The 19,110-nt window shown below is 42.5% G+C and overlaps 1 protein-coding gene across 2 annotated transcripts in view; it reads right to left on the bottom strand.

The window, feature by feature from the left end:
• Positions 1–19,110, bottom strand: part of COL27A1 (collagen type XXVII alpha 1 chain) — a 540,002-nt gene that overhangs the window by 449,555 nt on the left and 71,337 nt on the right. For both annotated transcript variants that reach the window (XM_040324820.1, XM_040324819.1), the window contains exon 4: positions 1,923–1,976. In XM_040324820.1, coding sequence (XP_040180754.1) covers positions 1,923–1,976 — 54 coding nt within the window. The remainder of the gene's footprint in view (positions 1–1,922; positions 1,977–19,110) is intronic.

A 19,110-nucleotide genomic window follows, 5' to 3' on the forward strand; every position in this document is an offset into this window, starting at 1 on the left:
TGACTCCTGAACCTGCATTTTGCAATTGTAGTGAGTTTTGCGATTGTGGGCAGAATCACAGTGATTCTGCTGCAATACCAATGCGCTGAGGTGAACAGGGCCTAACGGAGCAGAGTTTCCCCTTTTAACAGGATTTTATTGTCACTCTCCAGCCAGCCTACAAGCCATAAGTAATGGGGTTACGTCGGGTTATTGCCTGGCTGCCCTGCTGTAGGTTAGGGGTCGCAAATGACTTGCCTTGCCCCGGGTGCTGACAACCCACGCTATGCTAAAAAAATAAAACAACGGAATATGTTGGATCAAACTTGTGTTGCATACACACGGTCACAAAAATGTTGTCGGAAATTCCGAACGTCAAGAACGCGGTGACGTACAACACAATGAAAAGCCGATAAAAATTAAGTTCAATGATTCCGAGCATGCGTAGGATTTTTGTGCGTCGGAATTGCAAACAGACGATCGGAATTTCCAACAAGAACCTTTCCCGTCGGAAAAGTTTGAGAAGCAGCTCTCAAATTTTTGCGGTCGGAAATTCCGACAGAAAACGTCCGATGGGGCCTACACACGGTCAGAAATTTTCGACAAAAAGCTCACATCTAACTTTTCGTGTCGGAAATTCCGATCATGTGTACGTGGCATTAGAATCACAACCGATTTATATTGATGCCACCAGTATACTCTACTGGAAACGTAATCCAGAACAGAATTTAGGTGTAGTGCACGGTATAAGAAGAATGCTGACTGCACAGAAATAATGCAAACAAGACAGAGCATTGATCATAAGAGTTTCTACAGATAAAAAAGAATGAGAAACGATTTGAAGTTCTGTCTATTTAGTCCTGAGATTTAGACAGCTTTGCCACATAGCACATAAAAATAACAAACATGTTACACTTACCTGCTCTGTTCAGTTGGTTTTGAACAGAGCAGCATAGATCCTCCTCTTTTCAGGTCCCTCTTCGGCTCTCCTGGCCCCTCCCTCCCGAGTGCCCCCACAGCAAGCAGCTTGCTATGGGGGCACCCAAGCCGAGTCACAGCTTCCTGTACTCATTAATACATGGACCCCCGGCTTTGCCCCACCCCCTCTCTTTCCTCATTGGCTCACTAACCTCGATTGTGTCAGCCAATGAGGAGGAGAGTTCCGGGCAACCGAGTCTCTCGTGCACCATCATTGGATAGAGAGGGACCTCAGGTAAGGCAAGTATTAGGGGGCTGCTGCACACAGAAGGCTTTATATATTAATGTATGGAATGCATTAAGATAAAAAAAAAAAACTTCTGCCTTTACAAGCAACACAGCCTGGTCACCTCCCCAAGAAGCAGCAGCAGACTGATAAGGCCCCTTTCACATATGCGGACCGTTCGTTCGTTTTTTACAAGTTTGTTTACGGACTTGTAATGCATCCCTATGGGATTGCAGACGTTAGCGGATGCATCCGCTAACATCTGCAAAGATCCGCGTCCGTAAAGATCCGCTTTTTTGGACGGAAGAAAACCCTATTTTTCTTCCGTCCGGCGGATCGGATCAGATGAATACAGACAGACGGTCCGTATTCATCCGATTCCCCATAGGGGAGAGCGGGAGAAAGACAGGGTGGTCTCTGCACAGTGTGCGGGGACCGCCCTGTCAGCGGGGATTACGGATGATCCCCGCTGAGCCGACGGTCCGCTCCGCGTGAAAGGACCCTAAAGGTAATCAATCTAATCTTTCTTCCTGTTAGCATGTTCCTCATCAGTTCATGTGAATGTGGAACACCTAATCTTTTCACTGTCGATGTCCCCATTGGGAAATTCTATCTTACTTCCTGTTCCTGTGACAATGTGTGTTTTGGCTGGAGCTGGGCTTTCTTTTCACTATTTTCCAAAAATACTTTGCACAACACATTACAGTAGGTGAGAAATATGCAAACTGCAGGAACTTACCCGAGGGCCTCTTTTCCCAGGTGGTCCAGGAAGTCCTGCAGGACCGAGTAAGCCCTGGAAAAATAAAAAAAATACATTAATGCAAAAGTGAAATAGTTGTACATTACGCTTTGTGTGATCACATTCCAAATGAAAACATCACAAATATTTACATTTTTAACAAGACACGGAATACTGACAGCTGTCGTCAGGGACGTTTGGGTGTCACGGAAAACAAAAATAGGAGCTTTCCAAAATAATAAAAGAGGATACAGATTTTCTGAATCACGCATGCACTTAAAAACATGTGGTAGGATTTGTTCTTCCATAATTTACAGCCTTCTAGGTAACAAAGACGGGTTAGACATAAAAAAATGAGTTGATTACTTTAAAACCTAAGGCTACAGCCAAAAGTTTTATTTTTTGTCTGTGTTTTCGTTGGAGAATTCTCCCATTACTTTTTGTCCTGATAGCAATAAAAACCTGCAAATTGATCTATCCAGCGCCAGACCCTTTGAACACCACTGGTTGGGAGTGCATGGCTATGGGTAATCTTTGTTATAGTACAAAAGGCTGGCAATCCATGCAAACTATGCGGTTTATTAAGGTCACATAAAAAATACAAATTAATTGTAAACAATACATGTTTCGCCAACGTTAAGCAGTCACCTTGAGAAGTAGATCAGACCCCAAACTGTCCATGGAGACTAGAGCTGCACTATTCTGGCCAAAATGAGAATCACAATTTTTTTGCTTAGAATGAAGATCACGATTCTCACAGCGTAAAATCTTTTACATTTATAAAGAAAAAAAAATGGGCTAACTTTACTGGCTAGTTTTTTTTAATTCATTAATTTTTTCCAAAAAAAATGCATTTAAAAAGACTGCTGCGCAAATACAGTGCAACATAAAATATTGCAACAACCGCCATTTTATTCTCTAGGGTCTCTACTAAAAAAATATATGATGTTTGGGGGTTCTAAGTAATTTTCTAGCAAAAAGAAAAACATTTTTTAAAGCGGAGGTTCACCCTAAAAGAATTATATACCATCCCGTCCAGCATACTTGAGTCAGCTACAGTATGCTTTTTTTTTTGCACTGTATTTACCGTTTAATCCCTCAGTTTCTTTTCAGACTCCCGCGGGAAGTAGGCGTTCCTATGAAGAGGGGGACATAATTGACGTCCGGCTATGGCGCGTCACGCATTCCGAAAATAGCCGAAATAGGACTCGGCTGTATACGGCGCCTGCGCAGTCAGCTCCTAGTCCGTGTGCAGGCGCCGTATAGCGCCGAGACCTAGTCCGGCTATTTTCGGAACGCGTGACGCGCCATAGCTGGACGTCAATCATGTTCCCCTCTTCATAGGAACGCCTACTCCCCGCGGGAGTCTGAAACGAAACTGAAGGATTAAAAACGGTAAATACAGCGCAAAAAAAAAAAAAGCATACTGTAGCTGACGCAAGTATGCTGGATAAGATGGTAAATAGATGTTTTTTAGGGTGAACCTCCGCTTTAACTTGAAAAGAGCTGTCAGAAAAAAAGTTTGGTGTTTAAGTGGTTAAACGTTCCCCAATTTACATACAGAAGTTTATTCCTTTGATGTGATACAATGTTTAGACTTAACTTTCCACTGATAAATAATGTTTTCAAAACTTGGCAGATTGCCCAGACTTTGACTTTGGCTGAGAGCAGACAGGAAATTCTTTGCATACCAAAGTGCAGAGAGAAAATTATTTTCATGTCAAAGATCATGAAACCCTGTGTCAAGAATCGCAACAGGAAAAAGATCGCGATAACGATTGACGATTAATCGTGCAGCTCTCATGGAGACAGACCATGTATTTTTCATATTTTCAATGGGACCTCAATAACTCACAGTAAAATAGAGATAATCCTTCATTTCTGATAAACAGCTAAATTCCCTTTACACAAAGTAGCTCTTTCACTTGCAAAAAGATTAAAAAAGAAAATTTAAAATAATGTCTCTTGCAAATGAAGACACTTATGATGTACCTCCTCTCCAGTGGGAGACGCAGGGAACCTGGCACTTCCGGAACAGTCTGTGTCGCTCTCTGAGGTTCCATCTGCCACCATCAATATCACTACAGGTGAATGGAACCACAGCACACAGCAGTGGGTCATCCAATACACCCAGTAGTGTGCAGGACACTAAAGATTCTTTACCCAACTTAAAGTGGTTCTAAAGGCAGAAGGTTTCTTTATCTCAATGCATTCTATGCATTAAAGTGGATGTGATTTTTTTTTTTTTTGCTGTCACAATGTAGAGTATAAGATTTCCTATCATCTGTGCCCAGTCTTGCCATAAAGAGTTAATCCAGCTCTGAGCAATCCCTTTCTTCTTTTTTCAGTGAGATAAACGGACAAACAGGAGAAATATGTTGTCCGTTCTTCCCCCTTGCTGTGAATAACAGGTTATTTACATATCTCATGCACTAGCCTGAGACCCCCACTCCTTTTCTGAAGTCATGTGGTTACTTTTCAGGATTTTGACTGGATGTTAGTGATCATAGCAGAATTTAGTGTAAGGAATACACAGGAGAAAATGCATGTTGACAAGGGGAGTGTAGAGGTGGGCGGGCAGTCTACTGACATCACGACTCCACCCACCGAGCTCCAGACAACAGATTCACCCACAGAATCTACAGTTTTTCAGTTCTTTTAACAGACAGAGGGGAGACATGATAGGTAAGGATACATGCAGGAGGCATCTATATCCTTATAGATCAGCGCTATGGCAGTAGTTTAGAAAGGATGAAAGTGGGTTTACATCCACTTTAAGATAAAAAATACCTTCTGTGCGCAGCAGCCTCTCCCCAGCACCCCCTAATACTTACCTGAGCCTCCTTCATTCCAGAGCGATGTTGCATGAGAGACTCGGCTGGTAGAGACTCTCCCTCCTGATTGGCCGATACAGTAGCGGAGTGCCATTGGCTCCCGCCGCTGTTAAAGTAAGGAGAGAGAGGAGGCGGGGCTGGGCTGTGGCTCCGGTGCCCCCATAGCAAGTTGCTTGCTGTGGGGGCACTCGGGAGGGGCCAGAAATGTCAAAGAGGGAACCAATTAGAGGAGGATCGGGCTGCTCTGTGCAAAACCAACTGCACTTAGGAGGAGAGTACAACATATTTATTATTTTTAAATTAAGAAAAACAAAACTTTAGTATCACTTTAACTACTGAAGACCATTAAGTTCCGACTTGACGTTGGCTGAAGAGGCTTTTTAAAGCAATTTTATTTACAGTTTTATTTCAATGGACAAGGTGACACTAAAGAAAAGGTAGAAATAAAAGTGTGATATGGAAAAATTGGAGAGAATCCCCTACTTTAATGAATACATAAATACTTTAGGGGGCCCCCGAAAAATTCAATGTATGTAATATGTCCACGGAGCCAAAGTGACATCTAGTTGGGAGGAGCATATCCATTCTCCTGTAGCATACATCCGTATGCTTGGGAAATACTACAGCAGTGTGGTCCCTGCATGTCTGATATCGCCTATTTCTAGTGCTGTACTACGATTCCAGTGCTCAGTTTTAGGCCTCATGCACCTTGGGTGTTTTTATAGCGGCTGTTTTTGGCTTCTGGTGTTTTTTTTCTATAGCCAGTAAACTCCCCAGCATGTTATCCTATGTGCCCATGCACACATAGGCTGTGTTTAGAGTTTTTCGACTGGTAAACGAGGCTAAGCAGCATTTTTGAGCGGTTTTGATCCCATAGCTTTTGTTTATTTGCTAAAAAAAACACAACGCTAAAAATTGCAAGTGTTTAACGCTGCAACACTACTTATGTTCTCTTATGAGCCATACAACCTACGTCTTTTTTTTTAGCTTGAGATGCTGATGATTAACTCCCTCATGTGCAAAAGCAGTTCAAGACCTTATGGAGTGCTTTAGGTCCAACTTTGATGCCTCATGCACACTGGACGTTAAAATAACGTTATAAAATCGCCAGTAGCTTTGCAGTGAGTTTTTCAACTTTTTTGCAATAGTGTCTATTAGCGTTTTTACGTGTTAGCGTTTTTTATTTTGAAGATTTTTTTTTCAATGGATCAAAAACGTTAAAAAATGCTGGCGAGTGACGTTTTGAGCGTTTATCTGCATTTATCAGCATTAGAGCATTTTTACAGCTGAAAAACGTCTCTCAGAACCAACTAGTTTTGGGGTTTTTTTACTGCTCAAAAACGTCACTGCCCAAAACTGCTGATAACAGCCAATGTGTGCATGGACACATAGGATAACATGATGGAGAGTTTATTGACTGTAGAAAAAAACGTCTACTACCAAAAACAGCTGCTGTAAAAACGTCCAAAAACGTCCAGTGTGCATGAGGCCTTAAAGGTAAGCGTTTTCATGCACATGTGCGTGTTGGCCCATACAGTGTAAAAATGGGTGTATTTCTCCCAACACTGCAATTGCAAGTAATTACCTTGTCGAATTGTGTTATTGATTTCTTTATTTTATATCCCTGCACCAATCAGCACCAAAACCTGCTCATTTGAGCTTCTGTATACTGTATATATGCTTTTCTTCACAAGTGTATTCCACCATTGCTTCAATAAATATTCCTTATGTTAAAAAATAATAAAAAAAGTGTGTAATTCAGTGTTCCGGTGCAGCCTATCAAAATCAAATGACGGGTTCAACTACACTGTGGCAGTATGCGGCTCTTCCAAGTGGTACTCGCGTACAGGGCCATAAACCCCAGATGCAGAAAGTCAGTACTTGGGGCACTCATCCTTGAAAGAGGGTATGATTCAAACAAATAGATTCTCTGATATCTTACTTTATCATAATTATTGTATTTTTTATACACATATACACACACACCCCCCATTTCTTTTTAAATTATTATTAACAGATATTTATTTGGTTTTTGCACTGTATATTGTGTGTTGCATGATCGTTTTTGCACTTTGCATTTATTATGGTTGCTATATCTGTTTTTTTCTAGTTACTTTAGCTGTGTGATATTTTACACAGTAATAGGCATATACAGTAGAAGTCTGCACCAATTTAAAATTACATAAATAAAATAAAAAAAACACAATAATTATGATGAAGTTTATATGGAGAACAGGTCTACATTTACTTCAGTCACACACAGGGCAGAGGACTCCTACACTTTCCTTCCATCCTGTGCAGAGATGGTATCTTATCTTCAATCATATTGCTCCTCTACTCCTACCAAGGCTCTGTCTGGGCCTGCTTTCTTTCAATCCTGTAATCCATACACCTCTGTCAAGCCTGCAGGAGAGCCCCTTATCTCTGGGTAACCCCCTCACAAAGTCCAATAAATCTACAGCACTTGTTGACCTTTACACCTCTTGTTCCAAGCTTCCATCATGTTTCCCAATCTAGAGAACCAAGGAATACCTCTTGCTCCTTGTCTGGGCAGACACCTGACAGAGGATGAACGCAAGTGCCCATATATTTTAGTCAGCCCTCAAGAAAAACAGACTTTCAATGTGAACTATGGAAAACCAAAAAGTACTGTCCAGAGGAATGCCCTGCAGAGAGGCACTTGTGACACCACATGATTACTCCTTCCTCTGTAGCCTAAGGTGACCAGATATTTAAAATGAAATCCGGGGACATATTTTTTCTTTACTAGTAATGGCAACAATCTGCGACTCTCTGCCCGTCGCCGCTCGCCTTACAGCCTCTCAAGTCTTACTCTTCGGGCCCCCGGTACTACTGGATGGGGAGCGGAGGAAGATCACTCCGCCAGGGAAGGCAAGGAGATAAGGCAGGTGGCTGGCCAGGATTTGAGCCAAGGCAGAAGAACATGCAAGCGAAGCTGAATGGGCATGCGACTGAAACTGAAGAAGACATCTTCTTACACCCAGGCAAGTCTTCAATTTCACACTGAAATACAGTATTTGTCTGTGACACCGTTTTGATGTGGCATTTGAAAAGCAGCGACAACCCTGCAGATAGAAGGTGGCGACGGACATCTTGGTACACCCCGCACTGCTCAGCACCAAACAGAGGGACATTTTTTGAGACCCTCACTCTAGAGACCCAATATTCTATTTCAGTATATAAGACTAGTTAACTGCTAAAATAAGTGTGAAATTCAAGACTTGCCTGGGTGTAAGAAGATGTCCGCTGCCACCTTTGTGTTCTGTCAGTTTAGAAAACCTAATAAAAACGAATAACGGCCATGAAATCAATGCGACAGCGCATTGCGGGAGGGTTTAACCCTCTCTCGGCTGCTAGCGGGGGTTAAAAGTGCCCTGCTAATGGCCAAAATGCACTGCAATTGCGCCCATAGCGTCGGCAGTAAAAATTGCGGTGTTTTACCGCCGACGCTATGGGCGGCTCAGTGAGAAAGGGGTCCAAGTCCTCTTAATTCAGACAAGCACACACTATAGAGCAGTGGTTCTCAACTTCTGTCCTCTGGAGCCACTAACACGCCAGATTTTACGTATTACCTTGGGGAGATGCAGACTAGAATACTGCAATCACTGAGCAGCAAATTATATCACCTGTGATGTATTTCAGTTATCTTGCAAATCTGGCCTGTTAGTGGGTCCTGAGGACAGGAGTTGAGAACCACTGTTAGAGGGATATGCTTTGTTCATATCTCATGTCTGAAGTTTACAACCACTTTAACATGTATGTAAAGTCCAATATTTTTTTCTAGTTTTATATAGAGTGGGAAGGGTTAGAACCCCTGACAAGTTGTAATGCTAGCCAGGGCTTCATTAGAAAGATTTCCATTCACTTCTTCTCCTGTTGATAATGTTAGACAAGAAGTGATGTGAACTCTTCAACAGCGACAGAAATAAAGATTTTTTTTTTTTTAGTAGGAAAAGGCCAAAACCTGTCCGATATGTATTTCGGTCTGTGCCGTTTCAGATTTTCCCTCACTTCCTTTACGTATAACAGTTGTCACTAGGGTGGTCGGTTTAAATCCTAACCACGGCACTACCTGCCTGGAGTTTGGATGTTCTCCCTGTAACTTTGTGGGTTTCCTCCGGGTACTCCGGTTTCTTCCCACACTCCAAGGACATGCTGGTAGGTTAATTGGTTCCTGTATAAAATTGCCCCTAGTATGTGTACAGCTGTGCTCATAAGTTTACATACCCTGGCAGAATTTTTGATTTCTTGGCCATTTTTGAGAGAATATGAATGATAACACAAAAACTTTTCTTTCACTCATTGTTAGTGTTTGGCTGAAGTCATTTACATGAAGTCCCAGAGTTACGAACGACATCAAATGCCGGCCACTTGTGCTTCACGCTGGTCCTGGATAACCTCCGAGCACCTCTGGACACATCCCGCACTGCAGTACTACATGTACTGCATGGCCAGAAGAGCCCCAGATAACATAACAAGCGCCCAGAACATCCCACATCCATGCACAGACGGACGGTACACTTACGAATGCAGTGTTGCGACTTACGAACAAACCTACAGTCCTTATTGTGTTCATAACTCGGGGACTGCCTGTATTATCAATCAGCCCTGTTTACTCTTTTTAAATTATAACAAACAGAAACTACCCAAACGACCCTGATCAAAAGTTTACATATCCCAGTTCTTAATACCGTGTATTGCCCCCTTTACATCAATGACAGCTTGAAGTCTTTTGTGGTATTTGTGGATTAGGCTCTTTATTTAATTTTCTCAGATGGTAAAGCTGCCCATTCCTCTTGGCAAAAAGCCTCCAGTTCCTATAAATTCTTGGTCTGTCTTGTATGAACTGCACATTTGAGATCTCCCCAGAGTGGCTCAATGATATTGAGGTCAGGAGACTGAGATGGCCACTCCAGAACCTTCACTTTATTCTGCTGTAGCCAATGACAGGTCGACTTGGCCTTGTGTTTTGGATCATCGTCATGTTGGAATGTCCAAGTACGTGCCATGCACAGCTTCCTGGCTGATGAATGCAAATGTTCCTATAGTATTTTTTGATAACATATTGCATTCATCTTGCCATCAATTTTGAACAAATTTCCTGTACCTTTGTAGCTCACACATCCCCAAAACAGCAGCGATCCACCTCCGTGTTTCACAGTAGGAATGGTATATCTCTCATCATAGGCCTTGTTGACTCCTCTCCAAATGACTTTGTGCCGAAGGTTTGAGGCTTGTCTCTGTGCTGTTTGGCATATTGTAAGCGGGATACTTTGTGGCATTTGTGTAGTAATGGCTTTCTTCTGGCGACTCGACCATGCAGCCTATCTTTCTTCAAGTGCCTCTTTATTGTGCATCTTGAAACAGCCACACCACATGTTTTCAGAGAGTCCTGTATCTCACCTGAAGTTGTTTGTGGGTTTTTCTTTGCATCCTGAACAATTTTTCTGGCAGTTATGGCTAATATTTTAGTTGGTCTACCTGACCATGGTTTGGTTTCAACGGAACCCCTCATTTTCCACTTCTTGATTAAAGTTTGAACACTGATTGGCATTCTCAATTCCTTGGATACATCTTTTTATATCCCTTTCCTGTTTTATACATTTTAACTACCTTTTCTCACAGATCATTTGACAATTCTTTTGCTTTCCCTATCACTCAGAATCCAGAAACGTCAGTGCAGCACTGGATGAAGGATGCAAGGGTCTGTCAGGAGTCCAGAAACTCATTGACCTTTTATATACACACATTAATTACAAGCAAACAGATCAAAGGTAAGGATGGTTACTTTTAATAGCCATTCAAACTACTTTGTGTCAACTTTTGAACAGGGTCATTTGGGTAGTTTCTGTTGTCATTATGATTTAAAAAGTGTAAACACAGTTGATTGATAATAAATGGCTTCAGCCAAACACAAACCATGAGTGAAAGAAATGTTTGTGTCATCATTCATATTCTCTGAAAATGGCCAAGAAATCATAAATTCTGCCAGGGTATGTAAACATATTAAAGGGGTTGTAAAGATAAAAATATTTTCCTCTTAAATTAAAGTCTGACAGTAGCTGATAAAGTGAAAACTAATGTTTTGCATTATAACTAGTTTGATACCTGTTGAAATCAAGCGGATTTATTCACCTCCTGAATCATTATTCTCACTGACTTCCTGGTTTGCGGTGCACATTCATTCTTGCTACATCACGGCCTAATGGGAACTACAGTTCCCATTAGGCTTAGCCTCCATGCCTGTGAGGGATAAGAGAGCATCTTCACGCAGGGCTGTAGTCATAGGGAGGGGGTGAGAACATTCTGCTTTCCACCATGCAAAAAGGCTCAGATGCTGGTGATGATATATTGTACAGTATTGCTGGGCTGCCCACCAGCAATACTGTACAATATCATTCATCACACTCCACCTCCACAAGTCACAGTTACTTTGCTGAGTAACTAATTACTTTTTCAATGTAGTAACTTTTTTTCGGAGAAGTAATTTGTAACTGTAACTAATTACTTTTTTGAAGCAAGATGAGCATGTTCAGTGCCCATCTGCAGTCTTACCTTTCATTGTCAGATCATCCCTGCTTTCTCCGAGGGAAGAGGGGGAGCAAGCGCCACTGAATTACATAGAGCCGTGATCTCCTTCCTGTGTACCCGGTGCTCCGTTACTCACAGCCTCCCTCCTGCCCCTGCTCATATGATAGACAGTACAGTGGTCCAATGCGGGGCCAGGAGGCGTGGCTGTGCTTGACGGAGTGACGGATACACAGGAAGGAGATTCAGCGGTGCTCGCTCCTCTTCACTCAGACAGCATTGATCGGCGTATAACACGCACACACGATTTCCCCCCGATTTTAAATACGGTGTATAAAGTACAGATGCACCAAAATGTCAGTGGCTAAAACATAGTGAAAACATAATTTGGTATTTTACCGATGAAGAGAAAGGTGCCAAGAATGGCGCAGGAAATGCATGTGATTTTGGCGTGATTTTACTGCGCTTATGGTGTGTTTTTCATAGATCGTGTGACTAAAAAAAAACACATCAAAAAGTAACAGTGCATTATTGATTGTGTTTTCAATGCATTTCAAATGGGGAGGTGCATGTTTGGTGAAGAAATATAGAATTTAAGCCTTGGTTCACACTAGTTTTGGTGCGAATTCGGCATCACATCAAAATCGCAATCTGTTCATGCAAACAGATTGCGGAGTGTATATCAACGACACCCCGAAATTGGTTTGCAAAATGGATTGTAAAATTGGATCACATGGGTGCGATCTGATTCTGGTGCAAAAAGAAAAAGGGGGGGGGGGGGGGGGGGGTCCTGCATGAGTTTGCTGCAAATGCGGTGTGATTTCAGCCATACAAATCCATGGCTCAAATTGCACCCCAGAGAAACCTCATGCAAGTTGCACAGGAACGTGCTGCGATTTCTGTGCAAATTACATGCGCTGTCCCGCATGTTGAACAGACTTCCTGCAGAGGTGGTTCTGGCCAGCTCAGTAGATTGCTTTAAGAAAGGCCTGGATTCTTTCCTAAATGTACATACTGTAATATAATTGGGTACTGACATTTATAGGTAAAGTTGATCACAGGGTAAAATCTGATTGCCTCTCGGGGGATCAGGAAGGAATTTTTGCTGTAGCAAATTGGATCATGCTTTGCTGGGGTTTTCACCTTCCTCTGGATCAACTGTGTGTGAAGAATTGTGTATATGGAATTGTACGATTTTTTATTTTATTATTGGTTGAACTAGATTTTTCAACCCGACTATATAACTACTAGTGTGAACCCAGGCTAAAGGGATGCATTTTTATAGCGCTAAAGTGCCAATAATGGGCGACAAATTCATGATATATATGTATATGTTTTTTTTAAACTGTCGTCATTTTTGCACCTCATGTTGGCCACAGAAGGGTTGTAACCGCAGCTACTCTCTCAATGTGATGAAGAATAAAGGTAAAAAGGTAAGAAGCATGCAAGCACCAAGCAGGGAAAAAACTGACAAGGGCCTTGGCAGTACTGCGCAAGCAAACAACTAGCTTATTGTTCTCAATGACAGATGTGTTTGTATACAGCCTCACTGTGTTTTGTACCAAAATATAATACAGCTCAGAGCATTGCCAGCGGTACATGAAATATCCAAAAGGACATTTGATCTAATAGATATATTTATGAATGCACAATATGTATGCTAGATCTATAACTGTTGGCCAAACATTTCAGGAGGATCAACCAACCAGACATAGTAGAAGGCCTGGCAATGGGCAGGAGTTATGACCACATCAGTATGGTAATGCCCGTTCAATGCTTGGGTGGGCCCTTGACCAGACTGCTCTGCTTAACTGCATTGAAACAAAATGAAGACACGGTTTGGCTGTGCTGTCTGTACCACAATCCTGGCTGAATAAAATTACAAATCTTTTGGCAGGTAAACAATTCCCATAAAGGCATTCCAACTGCGAGTTAAGCGGTCTGTCTGGATTTCAACTTTAAACTTTAATACATAAGGCCTAATGTGTTTCTTCAATAAATAATGGAGATAAGATGGAATAAATTTGGGCTTTGCTTGCCAAGCCGATACCCATGACTCACCATCATTCTGGTAAATTATTAGGCTGACTTCCTCGTGGTGCTTATCAAGCAGATTACTGGGAAAAACCAGCATGTTTCCCTACGTGTGAATTTTTCACCTCGCCAAAGTGTGAAGTGTCGAGGAGGGAGAGTGGAGATCTGGTGAGCATGGAGTGTGTTGATGTTCTGCAATGGAAATATTTTATATGACATATGGATTTAATACACACCATCTGCAACTGGGAGGGTACTACACTCTCAGAATGAAGACTGCATTAAACAGTTTGCTTATCTTCATACACAGGATGCATACAGTATATGGCTTCAATAAATTTGCACATGGGTAAACGTAATGAGGAGAGATGCAAACACGGCTTCCACTTTTCACGCTCGACCTGCACGGAGATCTCTGAAAGCAGATGTCCTTCAGCCGCACAGATCACTACTGAGAATTTATGTAGAATCTGATGACGTACTCCAAATGGAAAAGCTCAGATTATTTTTACACTTATCTTTATACAACCTAAAGTTTTAAGATCAAAGTTTTAGGAGGAGGGGTGGGGGCCAAAGAAAGAACGAACATTAGATTTTTTTCAATCAGATCTTACTTTTCAAGCTAGGACAATACATTTTTTTTATTGGAGTTCAATTTTAAAGCCATCTTAACCAACTTTCCTCAGTTCTACTGAAACAAGCTAATGAAAACATTGAGGGTTGTACCTTTATATTTCAGTTTTATCAATAGCAATTCATAAACTATGATGCCTAGCCGTAGCTCGGGGGTGTCAAAATTAATTTCATAGCAGGCCGCATCAGCCTTATGGTTTCCCTCAAAGAGCCAGTTGTACCTCTAAGACTAGATATGCAGAGCACCCCACCTCCCTTACATCCGATGCCAAGACTCCCCCACCCTCCATTACATCACAGTGCACTCCTTTGCTGCTGCTGCAAAGAAACTGGGGGCAGAGCTGTGAAGCAGAAAGTGCAAGGTCTGGAGGAGGATCAAAGGAGGGCTGGCGCAAGCTGCCAAAGTCTGCTGAATATGGAGAGCAGAGGAGGCGAAGACTAGAGGGTGCTGCGGCTGCACAGAGTCCTGTCCTTCTCTTGCTGTTGACTGCTGAGAAGGGGGGGGGACCAGCCTCTCTATGGATGCATGGATCTGGTGGAGGATTTCTGTCATCCTCTCTGCTGCAAAGTGCTGAGACAAGGTGGGGGCCTAGAAAAGGGAGGTGTCCCAGTTATGGGAGAGGTGTGAAGGCCACCTCTGGATTTAATCTACAGGCCTTGTGTTTGACAAGTGTCCTAGCTGGTCTAAAGATGTCACGTTATGAGAAAACATATTAGACTTACATTTTACCAAAGAAGACAGTTACATAAGCTACTTAAAGCGAAGGTCCACACAAAAAGTGAACCTCCGTTTTTTTGGAACCCTCCCCCCTCCGGTGTCACATTTGGCACCTTTCAGGGGGAAGGGGGGTGAAGGTACCTGTATAATACAGGTATTTGCACCCACTTCAGTCAATAGACTCCTACGAGAGTCACGCCCCTTTGTGTCACTCCCCGCTGTCTTCTGGGAAACACACTGGTCCCAGGAGAGAGCGGGGACCAGTGACGGCGTGCCGCGCGGATCGCGCATGCACAGTAGGGAACCCGGGCAGTAAAGCCGCAATGCTTCACTTCCTGATTCCCTCACCGAGGATGTCGGCGGGGCAGCAGAGAGACGATCGATTGCTCGGCCTCGGCTGCCGACATCGCAGGCGCGATGAACAGGTTAGTGTCCATTTTTTAAAAGTCAGCAGCTGCGGTTTTTGTAGCTGCTGGCTTTTTAAAAGAAAAAAAAAATTGGGTGGACCTCCTCCGCTTTAAGCTGGAATTCAGCAAAAACAGCTGAACACATACATGTGAATGGTTTTATCTGCCAAAGCATTTGCAATTCTGTCCAGCAACTTTTGAGTCATACACCTTTGCCAGTAATGACAGCCAGGAGAGCAACTGTAGTGTCAAAGAATAAAGTGGTATTGATTCCTCGCTGATTATACATAGAAGGGACAACACTGTCAGGTCATTGGCTCTGCTCTATCCGCCTCTCAGCGCATTCCCTGTCAGTACTACAGCCAAGCAGCAGAACCTGGCACTGGACCACAGATGAATATGGGGCAGCACTAGAGCATAGAGAAGGTATTGCCCGACAAACAGAATTCTATTTATACAGAAAGGGATGGAATTCTTTTTTTTTTAAGAAAGCTGGCCTTAGGTTTTGAATTATCAAATCACCTTTAGTTCATTGAACCTGGTAAAAAATCCAACATTTGGGATTCATCCTAATAGTAGCCATAAGTTATGGAGCAGATTTCCTTACATCCTTTAACACCTAACTTCTTAGCTTGGTGTCTTGTGAAATATCTGAAGACCACACAATGCGAGTATAGAAACTAAGAAGGTGGGGAGTAAGGAGGCTATCAGTTTCCAGGCTCCAGAGCAAGCCCCACGAAAATTGGCATCCATTTTCCCGCTCAAATATGATGCATCTGGAGATCTTCACAAGTGACCTGGATAACAGAGCAGTGCAAGATTCCAGAAGCCAAGCGTATATATGAACACTGCTCGTTGAAGCTGTGAGCCTCGTAACACATTAATAAAGAGAGCACACTCTGCTCTCTTGGTCCGAGGGAGAGGAAAGTACTAGGGATTTCCCTGGAATTAATATTCGCAGCTGAACAATTGACAAAAAAAGTGATTCCTTGCTCGGGATGAGGAGGAAATTAGTTGTGACCTCATCAGTATAGGCTGCCAGTAATGTGTGTATGACTCACAGCCTGTTCCAGTGTGCACAACTATGCTCCATTCTGTAAACTGAAAACATACTATGGCTGCACCTGGCCTAATGGTGCTGTCAGGGAATTGGCCCCTCAACTCATAGTAACTATAAAATTCATACAATTACATATAATGCATTTCTTTATATATAGAATAGTGCAGTATAATATATAAAACCATGCCTACTTCATGTGAATGGGTTAATAGGCAAGTTATATTTATTTCAAACCCCACTTTGGTGTTAAAGAGAAACTATAATGGTATAAAAGAGAAATATGGATTTATTTTATTCATACTTACAAACTTACTTAGGTGGATGCCGGTCAGAGCCTGGCTGATTTCTATGGGGCCATTGGACAAAAAATGGACAGCATGTCCGTTTTCATCAGATCTCATCCGATCCGATAGACGGATGGTTTTTAGCGGATCGGATGGAAGATGGGTGTCTCCACTGACATCCACCTGCCCATAGGAGTCAATGGGTGGCCCACTCGTATTCGCCTGAAAAATGGACAGGCGGATCCGAGGGGGTCATCATGTGAAAGGGGCCTAAAAGTGTAAATTTGCTGTTCCATCAAAATAACTCAACACACAGCCATTAATGTCTAAACTGCTGGCACCCCCAAGTGAAAATGTCCAAATTGGGCACAAAGTGTCAATATTTTGTGTGGCCACCATTATTTTCTTGCCTTTACCCTTTTGGGCATGGAGTTCACAGGTTGCCACTGGAGTCCTCTTCCACTCCTCCATGACATCACGGAGTTGGTGGATGTTGGAGACCTTGTGCTCCTCCACCTTCTGTTTGAGGATGCCCCACAGATGATCAATAGGGTTCAGGTCTGGAGACATGCTTGGTCAGTCCATCACCATTACCCTCAGCTTCTTTAGCAAGGCAGTGGTCATCTTGGAGGTGTTTGGGGTCGTTATCATGTTGGAATACTGCCCTGAGCCCCAGTCTCCGAAGGGAGGGGATCATGCTCTGCTTCAGTATGTCACAGTACATGTTGGCATTCATGGTTCCCTCAATGAACTGCAGCTACCCCGTGCTGGCAGCACTCATGCAGCCCCAGACCATGACACCCCCACCACCATGCTTGATGGTAGGCAAGACACTTGTCTTTGTACTCCTCACCTGGTTGCCGCCACACACGATTGACACCATCTGAACCAAATAAGTTTATCTTGGTCTCATCAGATCAAAGGACATGGTTCCCGTAATCCATGTCCTTAGTCTGCGTCAGCAAACTGTTTGCGGGCTTTCTTATGCATCATGTTTAGAAGAGGCTTCCAGACCAAATTTGATGCAGTGTACGCCGTATGGTCTGAGCACTGACAAATTTGGACTTTTTTACTTTTTCACTTTTGTTGCAGCGGTTTAGACATTAAAGCGGATGTGCGCTGAAAAAAAATATATTAAAAGCCAGCAGCTACAAATACTGCAGCTGCTGACTTTTAATATTAGGACACTTACCTGTCCTGGAGTCCAGCGCCGTCCGAAGCAGAGGACGAGCGATCGCTCGTCACTCTGCTGCCCCCCTGCCATCCTCAGTGAGGGAACCAGGAAGTGAAGCTATGCCTGCCGATTGGCTCCCGCTGTGTACTGGGAGCCGAGTGTTCCCAGAACACAACGGGGGGGGGGGACGGGGGGGACGGAAGGTGACGTCATGCCTGCAGTCTGCCCGAGACTGTGTGGCCGGAAGTGGGTGCAAATACCTGTCTTTAGACAGGTATCTGCACCCCCCTGAAAGGTGTCAAATGTGACACCGGGGGGGGGGGGGGAGGGTTCCGATCAGCGGGAGTTCCACTTTAGGGTGGAGCTCTGCTTTAATGGCTGCGTGTTATTTTAAGGGGGGCAGCAAATTTACACTGTTATACAAGCTCTACACTCACTACTTTACATTGTAGCAAAGTTTCCTTTCTTCAGTGTTGTCACATGAAAAGATATAATAAAATATTTACAAAAATGTGAGGTGTGTACTCACTTGTGAGATACTGTATAATATATACATTATAAAATATTGATTTATGCATCACGATATTGGGATAATTAAAGAATTCATCAAATTTTTTCAGTTATCAATGACTATGGAAACATTGCGCAGCACTTTATAAGATATCCATTTATTTTATTTCTTCACTGCCGATTATTGGCCCTGGTATGAGCAATGGCAATGCCTGTTTGATTATTAAATAACCCCAATGGGTATACTAACATTTGATGTTTGTATTGGAAAAACTTTGAAATTTGGGGTTTGTAAGGCAATTTAAGAAAAAAATAAAAAAAATAAAAGTTGAATTGTTTAAAAAAATATTTATTTATTTCCATACAGAATAAAATTATTTGTCTGTCGACAGTATAAACAAGATGTACCAACATTGTGTCATCACCCCCATCTACCATATACAGTACCATTGGAATTCTCATCGATGGAGGAACAGCAAGTAGCTGGGGAATACCACTTTAGGATTATTTCAATTTTGCATTTTATACTTCATGCAGTGCGATGACACAATGTTGGTACATCTTGTTTATACTGTCGACAGTCTTATTATTCAAATAATTATATTCTATATGGAAATAAATATTTTTTTAAACTCTTTTTTCCTCTCAAATTGCCTTAAAAATCCCAATTTAGAGGTTTTTACAATGTTAATCAAAGGGATGATGCAATTACACACATTACCATATGAGTCTTTAATTTTCATAATTTGAGGTTTGTTGATTGCAATAGCGCATTTCTGTCACTTTTGTATGAGAACTTTTACCGTTTTCTGAACAATACACAGCAGATACTCAGAACTTACTTGAACCACCTATATCTGTCAGAGCTGGACATCATGTTAGGGTCTGAGAAGTTACAGCTGGAGCCTGAATGGAGTTCAGAAGTAGAATTCTGGGTGGCCTAATCTGTCAGTTCTGTAGAGTCTTTTCTCTCTCACAAGCTTAC

This window comes from Rana temporaria, chromosome 9 (assembly GCF_905171775.1).
Source record: "Rana temporaria chromosome 9, aRanTem1.1, whole genome shotgun sequence".
NCBI lineage: Eukaryota > Metazoa > Chordata > Amphibia > Anura > Ranidae > Rana > Rana temporaria.